This window comes from Bos grunniens, chromosome 15 (assembly GCF_055505025.1).
Source record: "Bos grunniens cultivar Pamir isolate PY7600 chromosome 15, Bosgru_T2T1.0, whole genome shotgun sequence".
Classification (NCBI taxonomy): Eukaryota; Metazoa; Chordata; class Mammalia; order Artiodactyla; family Bovidae; genus Bos; species Bos grunniens.
Genome location: NC_141179.1, coordinates 59260591 through 59283863, shown reverse-complemented (window position 1 = coordinate 59283863; position 23273 = coordinate 59260591). Strand labels below are relative to the sequence as shown.

General features: G+C 37.4%; 1 protein-coding gene across 3 annotated transcripts in view; it reads left to right on the top strand.

The window, feature by feature from the left end:
• Nucleotides 1-23273, top strand: part of KIF18A (kinesin family member 18A) — an 86320-nt gene that overhangs the window by 42933 nt on the left and 20114 nt on the right. For 2 of the 3 annotated variants that reach the window (XM_086338565.1, XM_086338566.1), the window contains one exon: nucleotides 2197-2432. In XM_086338565.1, the coding sequence (XP_086194691.1) occupies nucleotides 2197-2432 (236 nt within the window). Of the gene's footprint in view, nucleotides 1-2196; nucleotides 2433-16084; nucleotides 16634-23273 lie in introns of those variants that run through there. The other variant, XM_086338567.1, reaches the window with a different exon arrangement.

Below are 23273 nucleotides of genomic sequence, written 5' to 3'. Positions count from 1 at the left end.
ATGGATAGCTATCCCTTCCCCAGAGGATCTTCCTGACCTAGGAATTGAGCATGGGTCTCCTGCATTGCAGGCGGACTCCTTACCAGCTGAGCTACCAGAGAAGCCCTATACCCACCATACTTTTCTGCAGTTTTCTCCTTTGAATGCCTTTGAAAATTATTACTTTAGCTCATAAAGAACTAACTTCAAGGAGAGGTGAGTTTTGTTCATTTGTTATTGTTTTCTAATCTTATATACCTAAGATGAGCTTCATTATTTGACAGAGTATATTAATATTTCATTTCAATCTCATAATATTTAGTAACAATAGCAACACTTTTTTTTTTTTTTTTCTGCTGCTGTCTCTTCATTGCTTCATGCAGGCTTTCTCTAGTTGGGATGAGCAGGAGCTTTTCCTTGTAGTGGCTTCTCTTGTTGTAGAGCATGGACTCTAGGCACAGGGACTCAGTAGTTGCAGCTCATAGGCTCTAGAGCGTAGGCTTAGTAGTTGTGGCACATAGGCTTAGTTGCCCCTTGGCATGTGGAATCTTCCCAGACCAGAGATCAAACCTGTGCCCACTGCATTATGAGGCAGATTCTTAACCAGGGGCCACCAGGGAAGTCCACAACACAGTTTTTGATTCTTAAATCACATTATGCTTTGTAAAAGTCTTTTATATGAAATTTAGTTCTGAAAACAGTCCCCTGTTGAAAGTAATGGCTATCCAATTGTACCCCATATTATAGAGGAGAAACCTCAGTTAGTACTTTATCCAAGGTCAAATAGAAGCAAGTGAAGACTAGCTGACACTGTAGCCTGGTTCTTGTAATTCCCATAAAAGGTACTTTCCAATCTATATTTAATGTATTAAAGATATTTGATTAGAGGTATTTGATTGAAATTTCTAAAGGAAGATATGTACAGGGAACATTTTAATCATCTGCTAATACTTTGAATCACAATCTGGAATCAAGATTGCTGGGAGAAATGTCAACAACCTCAGATATGCAGATGGTGCCACTTTAATGACAGAAAGTAAAGACGAACTAAAGAGCCTCTTGATGAAGGTGAAAGAGGAGAGTGAAAAAGCCTGGCTTAAAGCTCAACATTCAGAAAACTAAGATCTTGGCATTTGGTCCTATCACTGCATGGCAAATAGATGGGGAAAATGTTGGAAAAGTGTCAGATTTCATTTTCTTGGGCTCCAAAATCAATGTCGATGGTGACTGCAGCCAAAAAATTAAAAGACACCTGCTCCTTGGAAGAACAGCTGTGACAAACCTAGACAGTGTATTAAAAAGCAGAAACATCACTGTGCGAACAAAGATCTGTATAGTCAAAGCTATGATTTTTCCAGTAGTCATGTATGGATGTGGGGCTACCCTGGTAGCTCAGCTGGTAAAGAATCCACCTGCAATGCAGGAGACCCTGGTTCAATTCCTGGGTCAGGAAGATTGCCCTGGAGAAGTGATAGGCTACCCACTCCAGTATTCTTGGGCTTCCCTGGTGGCTCAGATGGTTAAGAATCTGCCTGCAATGTAGGAGACCTGTTTGATTCCTGGGTTGGGAAGATCCCCTGGAGGAGGGCATGACAACCCACTGCAATATTCTTGCCTGGAAAATGCCCATGGACAGAGGAGCCTGGTGGGCTACAGTCCATGGTGTTGCAAAGAGTCAGACACAACTGAGCAACTAAGAACATATTACACATACATGTATGGATGTAAGAGATGGACCATAAAGAAGGCTGAGCACCAGCAAATTGACACTTTCAAACTGGTGTTGACTCTTAAGAGTCCCTTGAACAACACAGAGATCAAACCAGTCAATCCTAAAGGAAGTCAACCCTGAATATTCATTGGAAGGAGTGATGCTAAAGCTGGAGCTCCAGTACTTTGGCCACTGATGCAAAGAGCTGACTCACTGGAAAAGACCCTGATGTTCGGAAATTCTGAGGCAAGAAGAAAAGAGGGTGACAGAGTATGAGATGGTTGGATGGCATCACTGACTCAATGAACATAGGTTTGTGCATACTCAGGGAGATAGTGAAGGACAGAGAAGCCTGGCATGCTGCAGTTCATGGCAAAGAGTGGCATCTTTGCTCATGCTGCAGCAAAGAGACTGAACAACAACAAATACTTTGGATGTTACATAAATCTGTAATACTGTATTTAAAATTTAGTATTTATCTCTCTCTTGTCACCTTCTGTATGTAGAGTATTGAATGCATTACTTCCGGCCCTAAGAAAGCAATACTGTGCTTTAAAAGAATCTGGCCTGTTAAATGCTACTTTTGAGGCTGACATCAAAGAAATTGAACATTTGGTCGAGAGGAAAAAAGTGGTGGTTTGGGCTGATCAAACTAGTGAACCTGCAAAGCAAAATAATCTACCAGAAGTTTCTATTCTTATGACCTTCCCACAACTTGGACCAGTTCATTCTTCTCCTTGTTGTAAGTACAGCTTTTATTTCATTAAGTAAGTAAACACTATTTATAAAGATTAATCTTTGTAATATCAATCAATAGAGCAGTTAATTTTTTAGTAGTTTTGCTATTTTGTGAGAATTAATTTCAGAATCATTTCAATTAACTGGTATCTTTCAAAGGTGTAAGGGGAAGTATGCTTGACGTTCTAAATAATGCTAGCAGTGAAGTTATTTTACCTGTTTTTAATTAGATAATTTTATTTCCACTCTTCTTTAAAACTTTACGTGTATTAAAGACTGAAGATTATGATTAAGAATATTATGTTCTGTAATAAATAACAATCTTTTATGTTCTTAAGATCAACTGACAGTGTCGAATTTACTGTTTTTCTGTTGGCAGATCACTTAATATCTCTCCTTTCATAAGTGTGCATGGGGCATTTTAATTGAAAAACTAACAATTGGTTAGTTTTAAAATATTGGTTTTAAAATATTCAGATAATATAGAAGCAGAATGCCCTCTTCAGCTTTTCCCAGAACCTCAATCTTCTATGCTAGGTTAGAGATAAATGCTTATTAACAGTTTGGTTATCTTTACAGTGTGTGTATGATATTTGTATCAGATAATCTAACTTTTAAGCTTTTTGTTACATTTTAATCATTTTTAGGGTACATATATAAAGAATCTAGCATTTTTTTAATAACTGTGAGAATTGTTATACAATCATTTACTTAACCATTGTTCTATTATTGGTGAACAGTGCATGTCAGAGAACCATATACAGTAGTCCTCCCTTCTCTACTGTTTCACTTTTCACCATCTCAGTTACCTGCAGTAAACTGAAGTCCAAAAACGTTCAGTGGACATTTTCAGAAATAAATACTTCATCAGTTTTAAATTGCACACCATTCTGAGTATCATCATAAAATTTCATGTGGTCCTACTCTGTCCTGCCCAAGATATGAACCATCTCTTTATCCATCATATTCTGTTTGTCACTTAGTAGTCATCTTGGTTATCAGATCAGCTGTCACACACAGTATTGCAGTGCTTGTTTTTAAGTAACCTGTATTTTACTCAATAATCCCAAAGTGCAGAAGTGATGCTAGCAATTCAGTAAGGCCATAGAGATTCCATTAAGAGCTCCCTTTTAAGTGCAGAAATGAAAGTTTTTGGCTAATTAGGAAAGAAAAATAAATCACATGTGAGGTGCTAAAATTTGGGGGAAGAACAGGTATTCTATCCATGAAATCATGAAGAAGGAAGAAGAAATTCATGTTAGTTTTGCTCTTGGACCTCAAATTGCAAAAATTACTGTCAGAATGCGTAAGTGATGTTAAGATGGAAAAGGCATTGCTGCTGCTACTGCTAAGTCGCTTCAGTCATGTCCGACTCTGTGCGACCCCATAGACGGCAGCCCACCAGGCTCCGCCATCCCTGGGATTCTCCAGGCAAGAACACTGGAGTGGGTTGCCATTTCCCTCTCCAATGCATGAAAAGGAAAAGTGAAAGTGAAGTCGCTCAGTAGTGTCCAACTCTTCACGACCCCATGCAGCCTACCAGGCTCCTCCACCCATGGGATTTTCCAGGCAAGAGTACTGGAGTGGGTTGCCATTGCCTTCTCCTGGAAAAGGCATTAACTTTGTACAATAAGATATTTTGACACAGAGTCCACATTTGCAAGCTTATATTACATTATGTTCTTAGAATTATTGCCTAATTTATAAATTATACTTTACCTTAGATAGGTAGGCAAGCATTCATGGTAAGTCGCTTTATGCATGTGTGCGTGCTAAGTCACTTCCGTTGTGTCTGACTCTGTGCGACCCTATGGACTGCAGCCTGCCAGGCTTCTCTGTCCAGGGGATTCTCCAGGTAAGAAGAGGCGCACACACACACACACACACAAATAGGAAATATATGAGGCATTGCTGTCTGGTTTCCGGTATCCACTAGGAGTCTAGGAATGTTTCCTCCCGTGGGGTAAGGGGAAACTACTGTATTAACAATTCCTATGAAACTATGTACTAGTTTCATAGGAATTAGTTTCCTAGATCAGAGGATAAATAACTTTAAAAAATGATCTGTTAGGCTCCAAAAATTTTCTTATATAAACATTTATGAGATTTTACATTTACAAATCTTTATGTCTCATCTTCACCTTAACCCAGCGTAAGAACAGCAACACTAAACTAATGCATATTCTTTTTAAATTTGAAACTCATTTTTACTGATTTTAATTCTTTGAGGTTTGTGAAGACTTCTTTAAAGCCAGCATAGAGTTGGTATAAATGTTTCAATTATGTTTTTAAAGAATATATTAAGTCAGGTCAATCGGCTGTGTTCTTCAAATCATGTTCTTACTGACTAATTTTTTAATTCATGTTCTGTCATATACTGAGGTGAACTATTAACAATCTCATCTATTACTGTTGGATTATTCCATTTATATCAGTCTTCTATTGCTGCCCTAAGAAATTAACACAAACATATCCATTTAAAATAACACTGGCTTATTATCTCAAAGTTCTTACGATCAGAAGTCCAGCAGGCTCAGCTAGTTACTCTGCCTCAAGTTTCAGAGGCAAAAATCAAGATGTCAGCCAGTTGGGTCTCCTGTTTGGAGATTCTGGGGGAGAATGTGCTTCTATTGTTAGCTGAATTCAGTTCTGTGTGGCTGTAGGGCTGAGGTCTGTTTTCTTGTTGATTATTAGCCAGATAGATCAAATTCAGAGCAAGTCGGAACTTACTCAAGTACCTGGCATTGTACAGACACTCCGTTTTTTCAGAGGTCACCTCTGTTCTCTGACTTCCCTGGTGGCTCAGATGGTAAAGCATCTGCCTACAATGCGGGAGACCCAGGTTCAATCCCTGGTTGGGAAGATCCTCTAGAGAAGAAAATGGCAACCCACTCGAGCACTCTTGCCTGGAAAATCCCATGGACGGAGGAGCATTGTAGGCTACAGTCCATGGGATGGCAAAGAGTCAGACATGACTGAGCGATTTCACTCTGTTCTCTAGCATGTGACTACCTTTATCACTTCATCTCCTAGCCAACAAAGGCAAGTCATTCTCATGCTTTGAATCTCTCTTAGCTTTCCTTCTGCCTATCTCTCCTGCTTACAGTTAGTGAAAGTTTTTGTTTTTAAAAGCTCCTATGATTACATTGAGCCCACCAGGTAATCTAAGATAATCTCCCTATCTTAAATTTCATAACCTCAATTAGATCTTAAAATGTATTTGTCTTAAGTTTCTTGAAGACTGTTTTGCTGGGTATAGAATTCCAATGTGATACTCTTTTCTTTAAGCACTTGTTAAAGACACTTGATAAAGAGACATTGTTTCATTATCTTCTGATTTTCATGTTTGCTTTTGAAGCCAACTTTCATTCTAAATGTTGCTCCCTTGAATATAATCTGACTTCTTTTCTGGCTTCCTAAAATGTTTTTTCTTTGTCTTTGGGTCTTAGTAGTTTTGCTATATTGTGCCTAAATGTACTTTTATTTCTACTTCTCTTACTAGGTTCACAGAACTCTGAATTTGTGTCTGTACTGTTTTTTATCAGTTTTTAAAGTTCTTAACCATTGTATCTTCAAATGTTGCTTCTGCCACTTTTGTTCTCTTTTCTGCTTCTGAGGCTCCAGTTATATTGCATGTTACTGCCTTACTGTCTTATCCATGCCTTTGCCTTCTTCTGCTTTTCATTTTTTTTTCTTTTCCTGGAAATTTCTTTTCACGTATTTTATAGTTTCTCTTTAAATTTGTGTCAAATGGGTCTTAAATCCATCAAGTTCTCCATTTCACTTATATTTCAGTTTTGGAATTTCCATTTGATTCTTTTTTATAGTTTCCATTTCTTTGCAAAAATTTTCACTGAATATAGTAGGTGAAATCTGTGTCTGAGAATTCCCAAGCCTAGAACCTTCTAGGTCTGCTTCTGTTCTCTTTCTGCTGGATTTCTTTCATGTGCTTTGCCTTGAATGCATGCTAATTTTTGTACATCACACATGTGTTTTCAGAATTGTTTATAAAATTCTTTAAGGCTTCTGATAATAATGTCTTCCTCAATGAGGATTTGCATTTGCTTATTCCAGACTCCTTGTGTGGTTAGCAGTCTAAAATTGTTTCAGTACAATTTTAGAGCCTGAGATAATTTGAAACTTCTGAACTACCGCTTCTGCAAGGGCCTGACTACTCCTAGTTTGCCCTTTCCAGTTTAGCTGTGTCCCAGCTCAACTCAAGGAGGGTTTACAGAGAACTCTCTATAGTAGGCCTTAAATTCGTTCTTGCTTTCCCAACAAAGCTCTCAACAGTGTTGCTAAGCTTTTCTGCCACCTCCTCCAGCATCAGCAAATCACCTCAAGGGAGAAATAGCTATAAATGCAGAGATTACTCTCCTGAGCCTTCAACTTCCTCCTGATACTTGCCTATAATTCTTCACAATCTTGTTAGCTCTCCTGTGCCTTCTAGCATATGTTTTTTATATTTTGCCCAGATTTTTTACTTGCATTCCATAGACAGGTTGCTCTGAATTACCTTGGTCTCAGTTATCAGGTTTCCTATACTACATCTTTACGTTAAGATGACAGGCAAGTTGCAGATGTATGTATATTCTTTTTCTCTTAATAAAGCATTATCATCATTAGAACTGACCTAGTTGAGATCTTTAGAAAGAAAACTTAATATTTTTTTCAGATTATCTCATGCCTTTGGGGCCTTGATTCCTAATTTATAATGCATTCAAGATGCTGGAGAGGAAATGGAGTTTTAACACCATGATTAAGAAATACCACCTGCTATATGATGATCGTTATCCCTTATTTAAAAATCTATATTTCACTTACATTGCAGTTGCATAGACTATTTTTGTCAACAGTAAAACAAAACTTTTATTTGACTTAATTCTTTTTCATAGCATTCAAAAGGAAAGATTTGAGGTCATGTTACCTTTATAATTATGATTTTTTTAATGTATTAGAAAATAGGTTTTGTTTTTATTATGTTTTGTTCTTTGTTATTTTAATATTCAAGTGATTTTATAGATTAACTATTTGCTTAGTATGTTTTTTTCATTCCATGAATTATGTATATTATATTCATTATGAAAAGAGAGTCAAAGATAAATAATAGGGAAGGGGTAAGCAAATCTAGTGGAGGTGATGGAATTCCAGTTGAGCTATTTTGAATCCTGAAAGATAATGCTGTGAAAGTGCTGCACTCAATATGCCAGCAAATTTGGAAAACTCAGCAGTGGCCACAGGACTAGAAAAGGTCAGTTTTCATTCCAATCCCAAAGAAAGGCAATGCCAAAGAATGCTCAAACTACCACACAATTGTACTCATCTCACACGCTAGTACATTAATGCTCAAAATTCTCCAAGCCAGGCTTCAGCAATACATGAACCATGAACTTCCAGATGTTCGAGCTGGTTTTAGAAAAGGCAGAGGAACCAGAGATCAAATTGCCAACATCCGCTGGATCATGGAAAAAGCAAGAAAGTTCCAGAAAAACATCTATTTCTGCTTTATTGACTATGCCAAAGCCTTTGACTGTGTGGATCATGATCAACTGGAAAATTCTGAAAGAGATGGGAATACCAGACCACCTGACCTGCCTCTTGGGAAACCTATATGCAGGTCAGGAAGCAACAGTTAGAACTGGACATGGAACAATAGACTGGAAATTCCAAATTCAGATTTGGAAACTCCTTTTCCAAATAGGGAAAGGAGTACGTCAAGGCTGTATGTTGTCACCCTGCTTATTTAACTTATATGCAGAGTACCTCATGAGAAACGCTGGGCTGGAAGAAGCACAAGCTGGAATCAAGACTGCTGGAAGAAATATCAATAACCTCAGATATGCAGATGACACCACCCTTATGGCAAAAAGTGAAGAGGAACTCAAAAGCCTCTTGATGAAAGTGAAAGAGGAGTGTGAAAAAGTTGGCTTAAAGCTCAACATTCAGAAAATGAAGATCATGGCATCCGGTCCCATCACTTCATGGGAAATAGATGGGGAAACAGTGGAAACAGTGTCAGACTTTATATTTTCAGGCTCCAAAATCACTGCAGATGGTGACTGCAGCCATGAAATTAAAAGAGGCTTACTCCTTGAAGAAAAGTTATGACCAACCTAGATAGCATATTGAAAAGACATTACTTTGCCAAGAAAGGTCCGTCTAGTCAAGGCTATGGTTTTTCCAGTGGTCATGTATGGATGTGAGAGTTGGACTGTGAAGAAAGCTGAGCGCCGAAGAATTGATGCTTTTGAACTGTGGTGTTGGAGAGAAGACTCTTGAGAGTCCCTTGGACTACAAGGAGATCCAACCAGTCCAATCTAAAGGAGATCAGCCCTGGATGTTCTTTGGAAGGAATGATGCTAAAGCTGAAACTCCAGTACTTTGGCCACCTCATGCGAAGAGTTGACTCATTGGAAAAGACTCTGATGCTGGGAGGGATTGGGGGCAGGAGGAAGAGGGGACGACAGAGGAGGAGATGGCTGGATGGTATCACTGACTCGATGGACGTGAGTTTGAGTGAACTCCGGGACTTGGTGATGGACAGGGAGGCCTGGCGTGCTGCGATTCATGGGGTCCCTAAGATTGGGACACAACTGAGCGACTGAACTGAAACAAGTCCACTAATAAATGTTTATTTTTCTTATCTTAGAATATTGAAGTAGTCCATTTAAAAAAATATAAATAGTGAAATTTATGTTTACATTTCTAAAAACATGAAGCAATGGCCAAATAACATAAATTGTTTCTTCTTATAACTTTTTAAAATTTATTTTTAATTTGAGGATAATTGCTTTACAATATTGTGTTGACTTCTGCTATACAAGAGCATGAATCAGTCATAAGTATACATACGTCCCCTGTTTCTTGAGCCACCCCCAACCCCATACCACCCCTCTAGGTTGTCACAGAGCACCAGGTTGAACTCCCTGTGTTGTACAGTAGCTTCCTACTAGCTATCTGTTTTACATGTGGTAATGTATGTGTTTAAATACTATTCTCTCAATTCATCCCACCCTCTCCTTCTCCTGCTGTGTCCCAAATCTGTTCTCTTTATCTGTGTCTTTATTCCTGCCCTTCAAATATGTTTATGTGTACCATTTTTCTAGATTCCATATATATTTGCTGATATGCAACCTTTGTTTTTCTTTTTCTGACTTACTTCACTCTGTATGATAGGTTGTAGGTTCATCCACCTCACTTGAATTGACTCAGATGTGTTCCTTTTTCTGGCTGAATAATATTCCATTGTATATATGTACCACAGCTTCTTTATCCATTCATCCATTGATAGACATCTAGGTTGCTTCCATGTCCTAGCTGTTGTCAATAGTGCTGCAGTGAACTTTGGGGTATATGTGTCTTTTTCATTTATGATTTTCTCAGGATATTTGCCCTGTCATGGGATTGCTGGGTCGAATAGTAGTTTTATTCCTAGTTTTTTGAGGAATCTCCATACTGTTCTCCATAGTGGCTGTATCAGTCTTCATTCCCACCAACAGTGCAAAAGGTTTTGCTTTTCTCCACACCTTCTCCAGCATTTATTGTTTGTAAATTTTTTGATGATGGGCATTCTGACTGATGTGAGCTAATACCTCATTGTAGTTTTTGTTTACATTTTTGTAATAATGAGCAGTATTGAGCATCTTTTTGTTTGCTTGTTGGCCATCTGTGTCTTTTTTGGAGAAATGTCTGTTTAGGTCTTCCTCCCAGTTTTTGATTGAGTTGTTTGTTTTTCTATAGAAGGTGCTTATATATTTTGAAGATTAATTCTTTGTCAGTTGTTTCATTTGCGGTTATTTTCTCCCATTCTAAGGATTGTCTTTTCATCTTTCCTTTGCAGAAGTTTTCAATTTAATTAGGTCCCATTTATTTATTATTGATTTTATTTCCTTTACTTTCAGAGGTGGGTCAATCAAAGGGGATATTGCTGTGATTTATGTCAAAGAGTGTTTTGCCTATGTTTTCTTCTAAAAGTTTTATAGTTTCTGCATTAACATTTAGGTCTTTAATTCATTTTGAGTTTTTTGTGTGTATGGTATTAGGAAGTGTTCTAATTCATTCTTTTATATGTAGCTGTCCAGTCTTCCCAGCACCATTTATTGAAGAGGCCTTGTTTTCTTCATTATGTATTCTTGCCTCCTTTGTCCAAGATAAGGTGCTCATAGGTGTATGGGTTTATTTCTGGGCTTTCGTCTTGTTCCATTGATCTGTAGTCCTGTTTTTGTGCCAATACCATACTGTCTCGATGACTGTAGCTTTGAAGACCATACCATACTGTCTTAATAACTGTAGTCTGAACTCAGATTGATTTTTCCATCTCCATTTCTCTTTCTCAAGATTGCTTTAGCTGTTCGGGGTCTTTTTTGTGTTTCCATACAAATTTTGGAATTTTTTGTTCTAGTTCTGTGAAATGCCACTGGTAATTTGATAGAGGTCGCGTTGAATGTAGATTGCTTTGGATACAATAGTCATTTTCACAACATTTATTCTTCTAATCCAAGAACATGGTATGTCTCTCCGTCTGTTTTATGTCATCTTTAATTTCTTCTATTAGTGTCTTGGGTTTTTTGTATACAGGTCTTTTGTCTCCTTAGGTAGATTTGTTCCTAGATATTCTGTTTGTTGCAATGGTGAATGGAATTATTTCCCTAATTTCTCTATTTTTTTCATTGTTAGTATATAGGAATGCCAGGGATTTCTGTGTATTTGTATACTACAACTTTGCTAAAATCATTGATTGGCTCTAGTAGTTTTCTGGAGGCATCGTTAGGGTTTTCTATGTATAGTATGATGTCATCTGCAAACAGTGAGAGTTTACTTCTTTTTTGTTTACTTCCTTTTTGATTTGGATTCTTTTTATTTCTCTTTGCTCTCTGATTGCTGTGGCTAGAACTTCCTGAAACTATATTGAATAATAGTGGTGAGAGTGGGCTCTCCTGTCTTGTTCCTGATTTGAGAGGAAATGCTTTCAGTTTTTCATCATTGAGAATATTGTTTGCTGTGGGTTTGTTATATATGGCCTTTATTATGCTGAGGTACGTTCCTTCTATGCCCATTTTTCTATAGAGCTTTTATGGTTCTTTCTATGCCCATCTTCTGGAGAATTTTTATCATAAATGGATATTGAATTTTGTCAAAAATTTTTTCTATATCTGTTGAGTTTCTCGTCTTTCAATGTGTTTATATGGTATATCACATTGATTTGTATATATTGAAGAATCCTTGCATACCTAGGAAAAACCCTCTTAATCATGGTGTATGATCCTTTTAATGTGTTGTTGGATTCTGTTCACTAATATTTCATCCAGGATTTCTGCATCTATGTTCATCATTGATATTGGCCTGTATATATGTGTGTGTGTGTGTGTGTGTGTGTGTGTGTGTGTGTGTGTGTGTGTGTGTGAGAGAGAGAGAGATATCTTTCTGGTTTTGGTTTCAGGATGATGGTGGCCCCATAGAATGAGTTTGGGAGTGTTCCTCTCACTGTAATTTTTTGGTATAGTTTGAGAATTATGTGTTTTAGTTCTTTTCTAAATATTTGATAGAATTGATCTATCCTGGAAAATGTTCCTGTGCACTTGACAAAAAAGGTGTATTTTGCTGTTTTGGAGTGAATGTTTTAAAGATATCAATTAGGTCCATCTGGTATAGTGTGATTTAAGCCTGTGTTTCTTTATTAATTTTCCTGTGTGGATGATCTGTCCATTGGTGTAAGTGGGGTGTTAAAGTCCCTTACTATTACCATGTTGCTGTCAATTTCCCCTTTTATGGTTGTTTGCATTTGCTTTATGTATTGAGGTGCACCTATGTTAGGTGCATAAGTATTTATAATTATTATATCTTCTTCTTGGATTGATCCTTTGATCATTATGTAGTATCTTTCCTTATTTCTTGTACCAGTTTTTATTTTAAAGTCTATTTTATCTGATGTAAGTATTGCTATCCCTGCTTTCTTTTGATTCCTGTTTGCATGGAGTATGTTTTTCCATCCCCTGACTTTTAGTCGTATGTGCCCTTAGGTCTGAAGTGAGTCTCTTTTAGGCAGCATATGCCTAAGTCTTGTTTCTGTATCCATTCAGCCAGTCTTTGTCTTTTGGTTGGGGCATTTAATCCATTTACACTTAAAGTAGTTATAAATATGTATGTTCCTATCCATTTTCTTAATTGTTTAGGATTTATTTTTGTGAGTCTTTTTCTTCTCCTGTGTTTCTTCCTAGAGAAGTTCCTTTATCATTTGTTATAAAGCTGACTTGGTGGTGTCAGATTCTCTTAGCTTTTGTCTGTAAAGCTTTTGATTTCACCATCAAATATGAATGAAATCCTTGCTGGGTAGAGTAATCTTGGTTGTAGTTTTTTCTCTTTCACCACTTTAAATATATCCTGCCACTTCTAGCATGAGAGTTTCTGCTGAAAAATCAACTGTTAGCCTTATGGGCATTCATTTGTATGTTGTTTTATGCTTTTCCCTTGCTGCTTTTAATACTTTTTATTTGTGTTTAATTTTTGTTAACTTGATTAATATATATCTTGGTGTATGTCTCTCTGAGTTTATCCAGTAAGAGACTCTCTGGGCTTCCTGTACTTGGGTGGCTGTTTGGGTGTTCCCATGTTAGGGAAGTTTTTGACTATAATCTCAAATATTTTCTCATACCCTTTCTTTTCTTCTTCTGGGACTCCTATAATTCAAATGTTAGTGTGTTTAATATTGTCCCAGAGGTTTCTGAGACTGTCCTCAATACTTTTAATTCTTTTTTCTTTATTCTGCTCCTCAGCATTTATTTATATCATTCTATCTTCCAGCTCACTTATCTGTTCTTCTGCTTCAGTTATTCTCTTATTGATTCCTTCTACAGTATTCTTAATTTCAGTAATTGTGCTGTTCATCACTATTTGTTTATTCTTTGTTTCTTCTAGGTCTTTGTTAAATGTTTCTTGTATTTTCTCCATTCTATTTTCTATATTTTGAAACTTCTTTACTATCATTACTCTAAATTCTTTTTCAGATAGGTTGCCAGTTTCCTCTTTACTTATTTTGGTCTTATAGCTTTTTACATTGCTCCTTCATCTGTAACATATTTTTGTGTTATTTCATTTTTTTTTTTTTTAATGAGTGAGACTATGTTCCTGTCTTACTAGTTGTTTGGTCTGAGGTTTCCAGCAGTGGAGTTTACAGGCAGTTGGGTAGGACCATCTTAATGCTGAGATGTGGACCTCTGGATTATCTAACTCTGATTAATATTCCTGGGGACTGATGGTCTCTGCTACTCCAGCAGTTCAGACTCAGCATTTCCACCATGGGCTCAGGCCTGATTTCTGGTCCCAAAGATCAGGCCAGAGGATCTGATCCTCAAGGATCCCCCAAGACATGGGGTGCAGGGGAAAAAAAAAAAGAAGAAAGAAAAGGGGAAAAAACAACAACAAAAAAGCAGAACAATAACAAAGAATGAAAACTCTAATAAATATAGAATAATAGCAGATACATTAGAAAAATATAACAATATGTTTGAAATGACCCCTGGAAGATAAAATCAGACTCCCAATAGGAAAGAGAGAGAAGCGGGGGCGGGGATATATATATATATATACACAGATATACATATATATATATAAAAACATAAGAGGGAGCAGATTAATTTTTAATAGCTTTTTTATTTCAGTATCCAAACAAAACCCATTTCATTGGTTGATGTATCTGTAAATCCTTTTAAATCTGTGGTTCTCCCTCCCTCTTTGTCCTTGCTAATTACTTATTGATTCATTGCCAGTTTAATAGTCATAAATATCATCTTTCCAATTTTCCTTTACTAGTATACTTGAGTAATTTTTTCACCTATTTAAGGATAGGTTTTCTGTGAATGACTTAGCCATCATTTGATCAGTTATGTTTTTTTTCATAGTCTGTATAGCAAAAATTGTTACTTATTTATAAGAGCTTAAGATACAGATATTCATTCATTCAGTAATATTTATTGAACTTCTCCTGTGTTCTTATTTGATAGTAAGGATACATTAGAGTACACAGGCAGGTCATATAGAGCCTTGTAGGTCGTTTTACCGGAGAAGGCAATGGCACCCCACTCCAGTACTCTTGCCTGGAAATTACCATGGATGGAGGAGCCTGGTAGGCTGCAGTCCATGGGGTCGCTAAGAGTCGGACACGGCTGAGCGACTTCACTTTCACTTTTCACTTTCATGCATTGGAGAAGGAAATGGCAACCCACTCCAGTGTTCTTGCCTGGAGAATCCTAGGGACGGGGGAACCTGGTGGGCTGCAGTCTATAGGGTCGCACAGAGTCGGACACAACTGAAGCGACTTAGCAGCAGCAGCAGCAGCAGGTTGTTTTACAGACATAGGCTTTTACTCTGAATGAAACAGGGAACCATAACATGATCTAAGCAGAAAAGTAGCATATCTTAGTCATGATTTTAAAAGATCCCTCTGGTTTCTGTGTTGAGAATAGATTGTCATATGGCAAGGGTTGAAACTCTTTAAGACACCACTGCAATAACCCACGTAAAAGAACATGGTAGCTCGACCATGTTGGTAGCAGTGGAGTTGGTCAGAAGTGGTCAGATTCTACTATATTTTGAAGGTAGAGTCAGCAGGACATTGTAACAAATTGTATTTGAGGTGTGAGAGAAAGAAAGGTCAAGGATGATTAAGATTTCTGAACTCAGCAGCTGAAAGAATTGAGTCACCTTAAAAGAGATGGTGGAGCAGGCTTACAGGGTGGAGGTGTTAGAAGATTAGGAGTTCAGTTTGCATCATTTTAAACTTGTATAAGATATATCCAAGTGGAGACATCATGTAAGTAGTTGGATCCAAGGATCTGGAGTTTATGAGAGAAGCCTAAACTCAAAGATAAATTTGAGAATTAGTAACACTTAGGTGATTTTTAAGGCTGTAGGACTAGGTGAGATCATCAAAGGTTATTAACTCTTTCCTGTAAGATACATGTTGCAAAATTCTTCAGGTTTATCATTTACTGTTAACTTTTTTTGAGGTATCCTTTTTAATACTGAAATTTTAACGTTTTATGTAATAAAATATTTCATTTGTTTTGTTTTGTTTTTTCTCCCTGCTTTTGGAATTATTCCTCAAAGGGCTTTTCACCCATAATCTTTTTAAATTTTCACTTCATTTATTCCAAATTTGTTTTGATGTAAGATAACCACTCTAACTTAATTATTTTCCAAGGATTTAGTCATTCTTGTTTAATATATTCACAATCTCAGAGAAGGCAATGGCACCCCACTCCAGTACTCTTGCCTGGAGAATCCCATGGGCAGAGGAGCCTGGTAGGCTGCAGTCCATGGGGTCGCTAAGAGTCGGACACAACTGAGCGGCTTCACTTTCACTTTTCACTTTCTTGCATTGGAAAAGGAAATGGCAACCCACTCCAGTGTTCTTGCCTGGAGAATCCCAGGGACTGGGGAGCCTAGTGGGCTGCCATCTATGGGGTCACACAGAGTCAGACACAACTGAAGTGACTTAGCAGTAGCAGTATCTTTATGGCACCTTTAATTTACATACAGTAAGTAGTCATGGATAATTCTGTTTATTGGATTTCTTATTTTTTTACTTATTTGTCTATCCTAGAGCTAATAACTGTTATTTTAATAACTGATAGTTTGTAATTTTTTTTTTACATATAGCAGTGCTGCTGCTGCTGCTAAGTCGCTTCAGTCGTGTCCAACTCTGTGCGACCCCGTAGACAGGCAGCCCATCAGGCTCCCCCATCCCTGGGATTCTCCAGGCAAGAACACTGGAGTGGGTTGCCATTTCCTTCTCCAATGCATGAGAGTGAAAAGTGAAAGGGAAGCGGCTCAGTTGTGTCCGACTCTTCACGACCCCGTGGACTGCAGCCTACCAGGCTCCTCTGCCCATGGGATTTTCCAGGCAAGAGTACTGGAGTGGGGTGCCATTGCCTTCTCCAATAGCAGTGCTAATCCTCCTTTATTATTCTTTGTTTTTAAACTGTTCTTACCTGTCCCTGAGAAATAATATTTTTCTAATTCCAAGGAAGTAAAATTCTTTTAAAAATAGGTAAATCAGTTGTGTCTTCACATTTTCCTACTGTCAAACCTTCTCTGTCTAGAATAGTCTTTCCATATTCATACCGTCTTGTATGTTCCTCAGCAAAGTTTAGAATTTTCTTCATATGTGTCTTATACATTTGCTATTAAAGACATCCATAGGTTTTATATTTTTGTTATATGGACTGTTTTTCTTATAAGCCTATATAGTACTCCTTATTCAAGAAGAAACGAACTTTTTGAATTTTGTTAATTTTAATACTTTACCAGGGTTAGTACTTAATTTTGGGATTGATGTTTATTTGACTTAAATCTTTGACTCCAAATTACATGTCTGTTGACTTGGAATGAAGCATACACCTATTTTGGGGTCTGGAAAACAGAAAATGCACTCACTGAGTGCCATGCAGTGTGGAGATGCCGGCTGCAGAGTTTATTTATGGAACTGATAAAATTTCTGACATTAAATGAAAAGTCAAGATTTCCTCATTATCCATCTGGAAACTCACATTTAGTAATATTTCTGTCTCTAACCTTTCTTTTTCTTAAATTTTGCACCCCATGTCAGTGGTTTTATCTTAGAGTACACAAAAGATACTAGTAGAACCAGTTTCTTGTACAGATATTCTGGGGTTACATAGGGTTCTTATGTAAGTTTATTTCCCCTATAATTAGTTGAATACAAAAAAATTTTTTTTTTATAAAAGATCTCTATCTATACTAATTCCTCATATAAAAATATGAAGCATCAAAACATTTATAAGCTAAATCTTTCCTATATTTTCACATTTGGCCACAGAATTTAATCAATACCAATAGACAATGGAAGTTATTTTTGAAGTCTAAATATATTTCATTTGGCCCTTAGTCTCCTTGTCCACAAAGTAGTGTTCAGTTACTCATCATAACTGCAAATACTGCTGTAAATTAAAAGATTCTCTGTATTGTCTTTTTCTTTTTCCCATCTTAAAAAAGTATGAACACTAGGAATATGAGACTGAAAGGAAAACATAGTTTCTGCTATTTCCCATGGAGACAAGTTTCAAAAGATTGTGGTTGATTTATTGCTCATAGTGCTGGATTAATTTAAAGGACTATGACAGTTCTTAAGATGTATTCTCTCTTTGTGATATTTGTAAATAACTGACATTATCTGTGTAGGCATTTATACTACAATAACCACAATAGTGTCTTATGAATTCATTATAAAATGGTTATTAGTTTGGTTAATTCATTAGTACTTTAAGGTTATAGATCTTTTAAATAGTTGTAATTCATTCACTTGTACATTTGCAACTATGAATTCCATGAGTCACAAGGCTGTTAAAAAGAATCCAGATTTATGATTAGAACAGTAATTGTATCAATCACTTGTAGCCCAGAAATGTTTATTGAAATGCATATATTAATACTTGATTTCACTTTAGAACTTTGTCAACTAATTTTAATTTAGCATCGTTTCCCAAAATACTTGCTCACATACATATTAACATGAGTGCTAGCAAAAGAAAAAATCCTTGCCATCATTTTGTACCAAACCTCAATTAGATCTAATCCCATTCATCAGTGTCTCCCTGTCATGAACCCTACTTTGCAGCCTGTGACTCATGTTAGCTAAACACTGCATTCTGCTTTTTACACTAACGTACAGCTCTGTAAATCTTTTCACATTTGCAGTCTTAAGCTTTTGATAAATTAGTTCCTTTGGGTAAAATCATTCAGGACACATGATATGACACATCAAAAGATGACCCCAGAAGGTCTGCCCATTTTTTAAGAGTGGGATTTTTAACTTATTAGTGATAAATTATCTAGTCTCTTTGTTTAGAGAAACCATCTGTAGAATATTTCAAAAAGCTGAAAAATAAATATAGACCCCTCCAACCTAAGAAACCACATGAAATTGCCAGTTAGTACTTGTGTTTTAGAGATTTATTTAAACAGAGAGAGAGAATAAAATGATGTTTAATTCAATTTATTTTAAAAACATTTTGAGAAAATGTGATGTAAGAAATAATTATAGTGATATCTAGACTAGTTGCTATTTCTTATCTATCCCCCTTTACAATCTAATCTTCACACTAAAATGATCTTCTTCACAAAGTACAGACCCCTTACTTAGAAGAACCTTTAAAAGCTTACCCAGTCCCATGTCAGACTAAGGACTCACTTTCCTGTGGCACTTGGTGCCCAGCCTTCTTTTAAGCATGCTTTCATTTTCTCGCCTCTACAGTTTGCAGGCTTTTCCGTCAATCTGGAGTCCTACTTGTCCATTCCACATCCTAGTTAATTAAAATCCTTATCCTCATTGAGAGTCTGATTCAGACACTGCCTTCTTTTTCAAAGCTTCCTATTAATGAGTCCTGTCCCCTTTGCCTACACACACTGTTACATTCCCATTATATTTTTATTACATTACTAGTATGCACCTATTATTTCTAAACAGTTTGCTTACTGCTGTTTCTTGATTCATCTACATTGAGGTATTATCACTCTAAGAGATAAAAAACCACCACTTTATTTTTAATTCCCTCATCTACGAAAGCACTAGGATATTAAATAAGGTATGAAGAGATGGAGCCAAAGCAAAAACTGTGCCCAATTGTATGTGTGACTGGTGATGGAAGTAAAATCCAATGCTGTAAAGAGCAATATTGCATAGGAACCTGGAATGTTAGGTCCATGAATCAAGGCAAATGGGAAGTGGTCAAACAGGATATGGCAAGAGTGAACATCGACATTTTAGAAGTTAGTGAACTAAAATGGACTGGAATGGGTGAATTTAACTCAGATTACCATTATATCTACTACTGTGGGCAAGAATCCCTTAGAAGAAATGGAGTAGCCATCATAGTCAACGAAAGAGTCCAAAATGCAGTACTTGGATGCAATCTCAAAAATGACAGTGTGATCTCTGTTCATTTCCAAGGCAAACCATTCAGTATCACAGTATTCCGAGTCTATGCCCCAACCAGTAATGCTGAAGAAGCTGAAGCTGAACAGTTCTCTGAAGATCTATAAGACCTTCTAGAACTAACACCCAAAAAAGATGTCTTTTTCATTATAGGGGAATGGAATGCAAAAGTAGCAAGTCAAGAGATACCTAGAATAACAGGCAAACTTGGCCTTGGAGTACAAACTGAAGCAGGGCAAAGGCTAATAGAGTTTTGCCAAGAGAATGCACGGGTCATAGCAAACACCCTCTTCCAACAACACAAGAGAAGACTCTATGCATGAACATCACCAGATGGTCAATACTGAAATCAGATTGATTATTTTCTTTGCAGCCAAAGATGGAGAATCTCTATACAGTCAGCAAAAATAAGACCAGGAGCTGACTGTGACTCAGATCATGAACTCCTTATTGCCAAATTCAGACTTAATTTGAAGAAAGTGGAGAAAACCACTAGACCATTCAGGTCTGACCTAAATCAAATAGATTATATAGTGGAAGTGACAAATAGATTCAAGGGATGAGATCTGATAGAGTGCCTGAAGAACTATGGACAGAGGTTTGTGACATTGTACAGGAGTCAACGATCAAGAGTATCTCCAAGAAAAATAAATGCAAAAAGGCAAAATGGTTGTCTGAGGAGCCCTTACAAATAGCTGTGAAAAGAAGAGAAGTGAAAAGGAAAGGAGAAAACGAAAGATATACCCATTTGAATGCAGAGTTCCAAAGAATAGCAAGGAGAGATTAAAAAAAAAAAAGCCTTCCTCAGTGATCAATGTAAAGAAATAGAGGAAAACAACAGAATGGGAAAGACTAGAGATCTCTTCAAGAATATTAGAGACACCAAGGGAACATTTCATGCAAAGATGAGCACAGTAAAAGACAGAATGGTATGGACCTAACAGAAGTAGAAGATACTAAGAAGAGGTGCCAAGAATACACAGAAGAACTATATAAAAAAGATCTTTATGACCCATATAACCACAATGGTGTGATCACTCACCTAGAGCCAAACATCCTGGAATGCAAACTCAAGTGGGCCTTAGGAAACACCACTACAAACAAAGCTAGTGGAGATGATGCAATTCCAGTTGAACTAATTCAAATCCTGAAAGATGATGCTGTGAAAGTACTGCACTCAAAATGAATCCGCCACAGGTATACATGTGTTCCCCATCCTGAACCCTCCTCCCTCCTCCCTCCTGATACCATCCCTCTGGGTCGTCCCAGTGCACTAGCCCCAAGCATCCAGTATCGTGCATCGAACCTGGACTGGCAACTCGTTTCATACATGATATTTTACAGGTTTCAATGCCATTCTCCCAAATCTTCCCACCCTCTCCCTCTCCCACAGAGTCCATAAGACTGTTCTATACATCATTGTCTCTTTTGCTGTCTCGTACACAGGGTTATTGTTACCATCTTTCTAAATTCCATATATATGCGTTAGTATACTGTATTGGTGTTTTTCTTTCTGGCTTACTTCACTCTGTATAATAGGCTCCAGTTTCATCCACCTCATTAGAACTGATTCAAATGTATTCTTTTTAATGGCTGAGTAATACTCCATTGTGTATATGTACCATAGCTTTCTTATCCATTCATCTGCTGATGGACATCTAGGTTGCTTCCATGTCCTGGCTATTATAAACAGTGCTGCGATGAACATTGGGGTACACGTGTCTCTTTCCCTTCTGGTTTCCTCAGTGTGTATGCCCAGCAGTGGGATTGCTGGATCATAAGGCAGTTCTATTTCCAGTTTTTTAAGGAATCTCCACACTGTTCTCCATAGTGGCTGTACTAGTTTGCATTCCCACAATTATGTAAAGTTTAAAAATAAAATAAAATTAAAAAATAAATAAATAACTAAATAAACCTGGAAACATTCCCACTTTTTGTAAAAAAAAAAAAAAAAGATAGAGACTAACTGTATTTATGATTGCATTACAATTTGAGGACGTGGCTTTTTTTTCTTTTCAAGAGAGTAAAGCAAATTCAATGTAGATTTCAGGTAAGATTGTTTGAATAAAAGGATAATTTGTTTCCAAAAAAATAAATAAATAAATAAGAAAGTACTGCACTCAGTATGCCAGCAAATTTGGAAAACTCAGCAGTGGCCACAGGACCAGAAAAGGTCAGTTTTCTTTCCAATCCCAAAGAAAGGCAATGCCAAAGAATATTCAAACTACCACACAATTGCATTCATCTCACACACTAGCAAAGTACTGCTCAAAATTCTCCAAGCCAGGCTTCAACGGAACGTGAACCATGAACTTTCAGATGTTCAAGCTAATTTAGAAAAGGCAGCGGAACCAGAGATCAAATTGCCAACATCCATCGTATCATCAAAAAAGCAAGAGAGTTCCAGAAAAATGTCTACTTCTGCTTTATTGACTACGCCAAAGCCTTTGACTGTGTGGATCACAACAAACTGTGGAAAATTCTTAAAGAAATGGGAATACCAGACCACCTTACCTGTCTCTGTGTGTGTGTGTGTGTGTGTGTGTGTTAGTTGCTCAGTCGTGTCCGACTCTTTGCAGCCCCATAGACCGTAACTCACCAGGCTCCTCCATCCATGGAATTTTCCAGGCAAGAACACCGGAGTGGGTTGCCATCTCCTCCAAAGGAACTATAGAAAGAAAGAAAGTGAAGTCGCTCAGTCGTGTCTGACTCTTTGCGACTCCATGGACTGTAGCCTACCAGGCTCCTCCATCCATGGAATTTTACAGGCAAGAATACCGGAGTAGATTGCCATTTCCTTCTCCAGACCACCTTACCTGCCTCCTGAGAAATCTGTAAGCAAGTCAAGAAGCAACAGGTAGAACTGGACATGGAACAAGAGACTGGTTCCAAATTGGGAAAGGAGTATGTCAAGGCTATATATTGTCACTCTGCTTATTTAACTTATATTCAGAGTACATCTTGTGAAATGCCAGGCTGGATGAAGCTCAAGCTGGAATCAAGACTCCCAGGAGAAATATCAGTAATCTCCGATACGCAGATTACACCACCCTTATAGCAGAAAGCGAAGAAGAACTAAAGAGCCTCTTGATGAAAGTGAAAGAAGAGAGTGAAAAAGTTGGCTTAAAACTCAACATTCAGAAAACTAAGATCATGACATCTGGTCCCATCACTTCATGCAAATAGATGGGGAAACAATGCAAACAGTGACAGACTTTATTTTTTGAGGCTCCAAAATCACTGCAGATGGTGACTGCAGCCATGAAATTAAAAGATGCTTGCTCCTTGGAAGAAAAATTATGACCGACCTAGACAGCATATTAAAAAGCAGAGACATTACTTTGCCAACAAAGGTCTGTCTAGTCAAAGCTATGGTTTTTCCAGTAGTCATGTATGGATGTGAGAGTTGGACTATAAAGAAAGCTGAGTGCCGAAGAATTAATGTTTATGAACTGTGGTGTTGGAGAAGACTCTTGAGAGTCCCTTGAACTGCAAGGTGATCAAACCAGTCAATCCTAAAGGAAATCAGTCCTGAATATTCATTTGAAGGACTGATGCTGAAACTGAAGCTCCAATTTTTTGGCCACATAATGCAAAGAACTAACTCGTTGGAAAAGACCCTGATGCTGGGAAAGATTGAAGGCTGTAGAATAAGGGACGGCAGAGCATGAGATGGTTGGATGGTATCACCGACTCAATGGACATGTGTTTGAGCAAGCTCCTTTACCTGGTGATGGACAGGGAAGCCTGGCATGCTGCAGTCCATGGGTTCACAAAGAACCAGACACGACTGAGTGAACTGAACTGAAATGAACTGGCTTGTCAGTTAGTGGGAGCATATAAGAAGTGGCATATACTAATAAATGTAGTATTTAATCCTAAGGCCTAATTAAG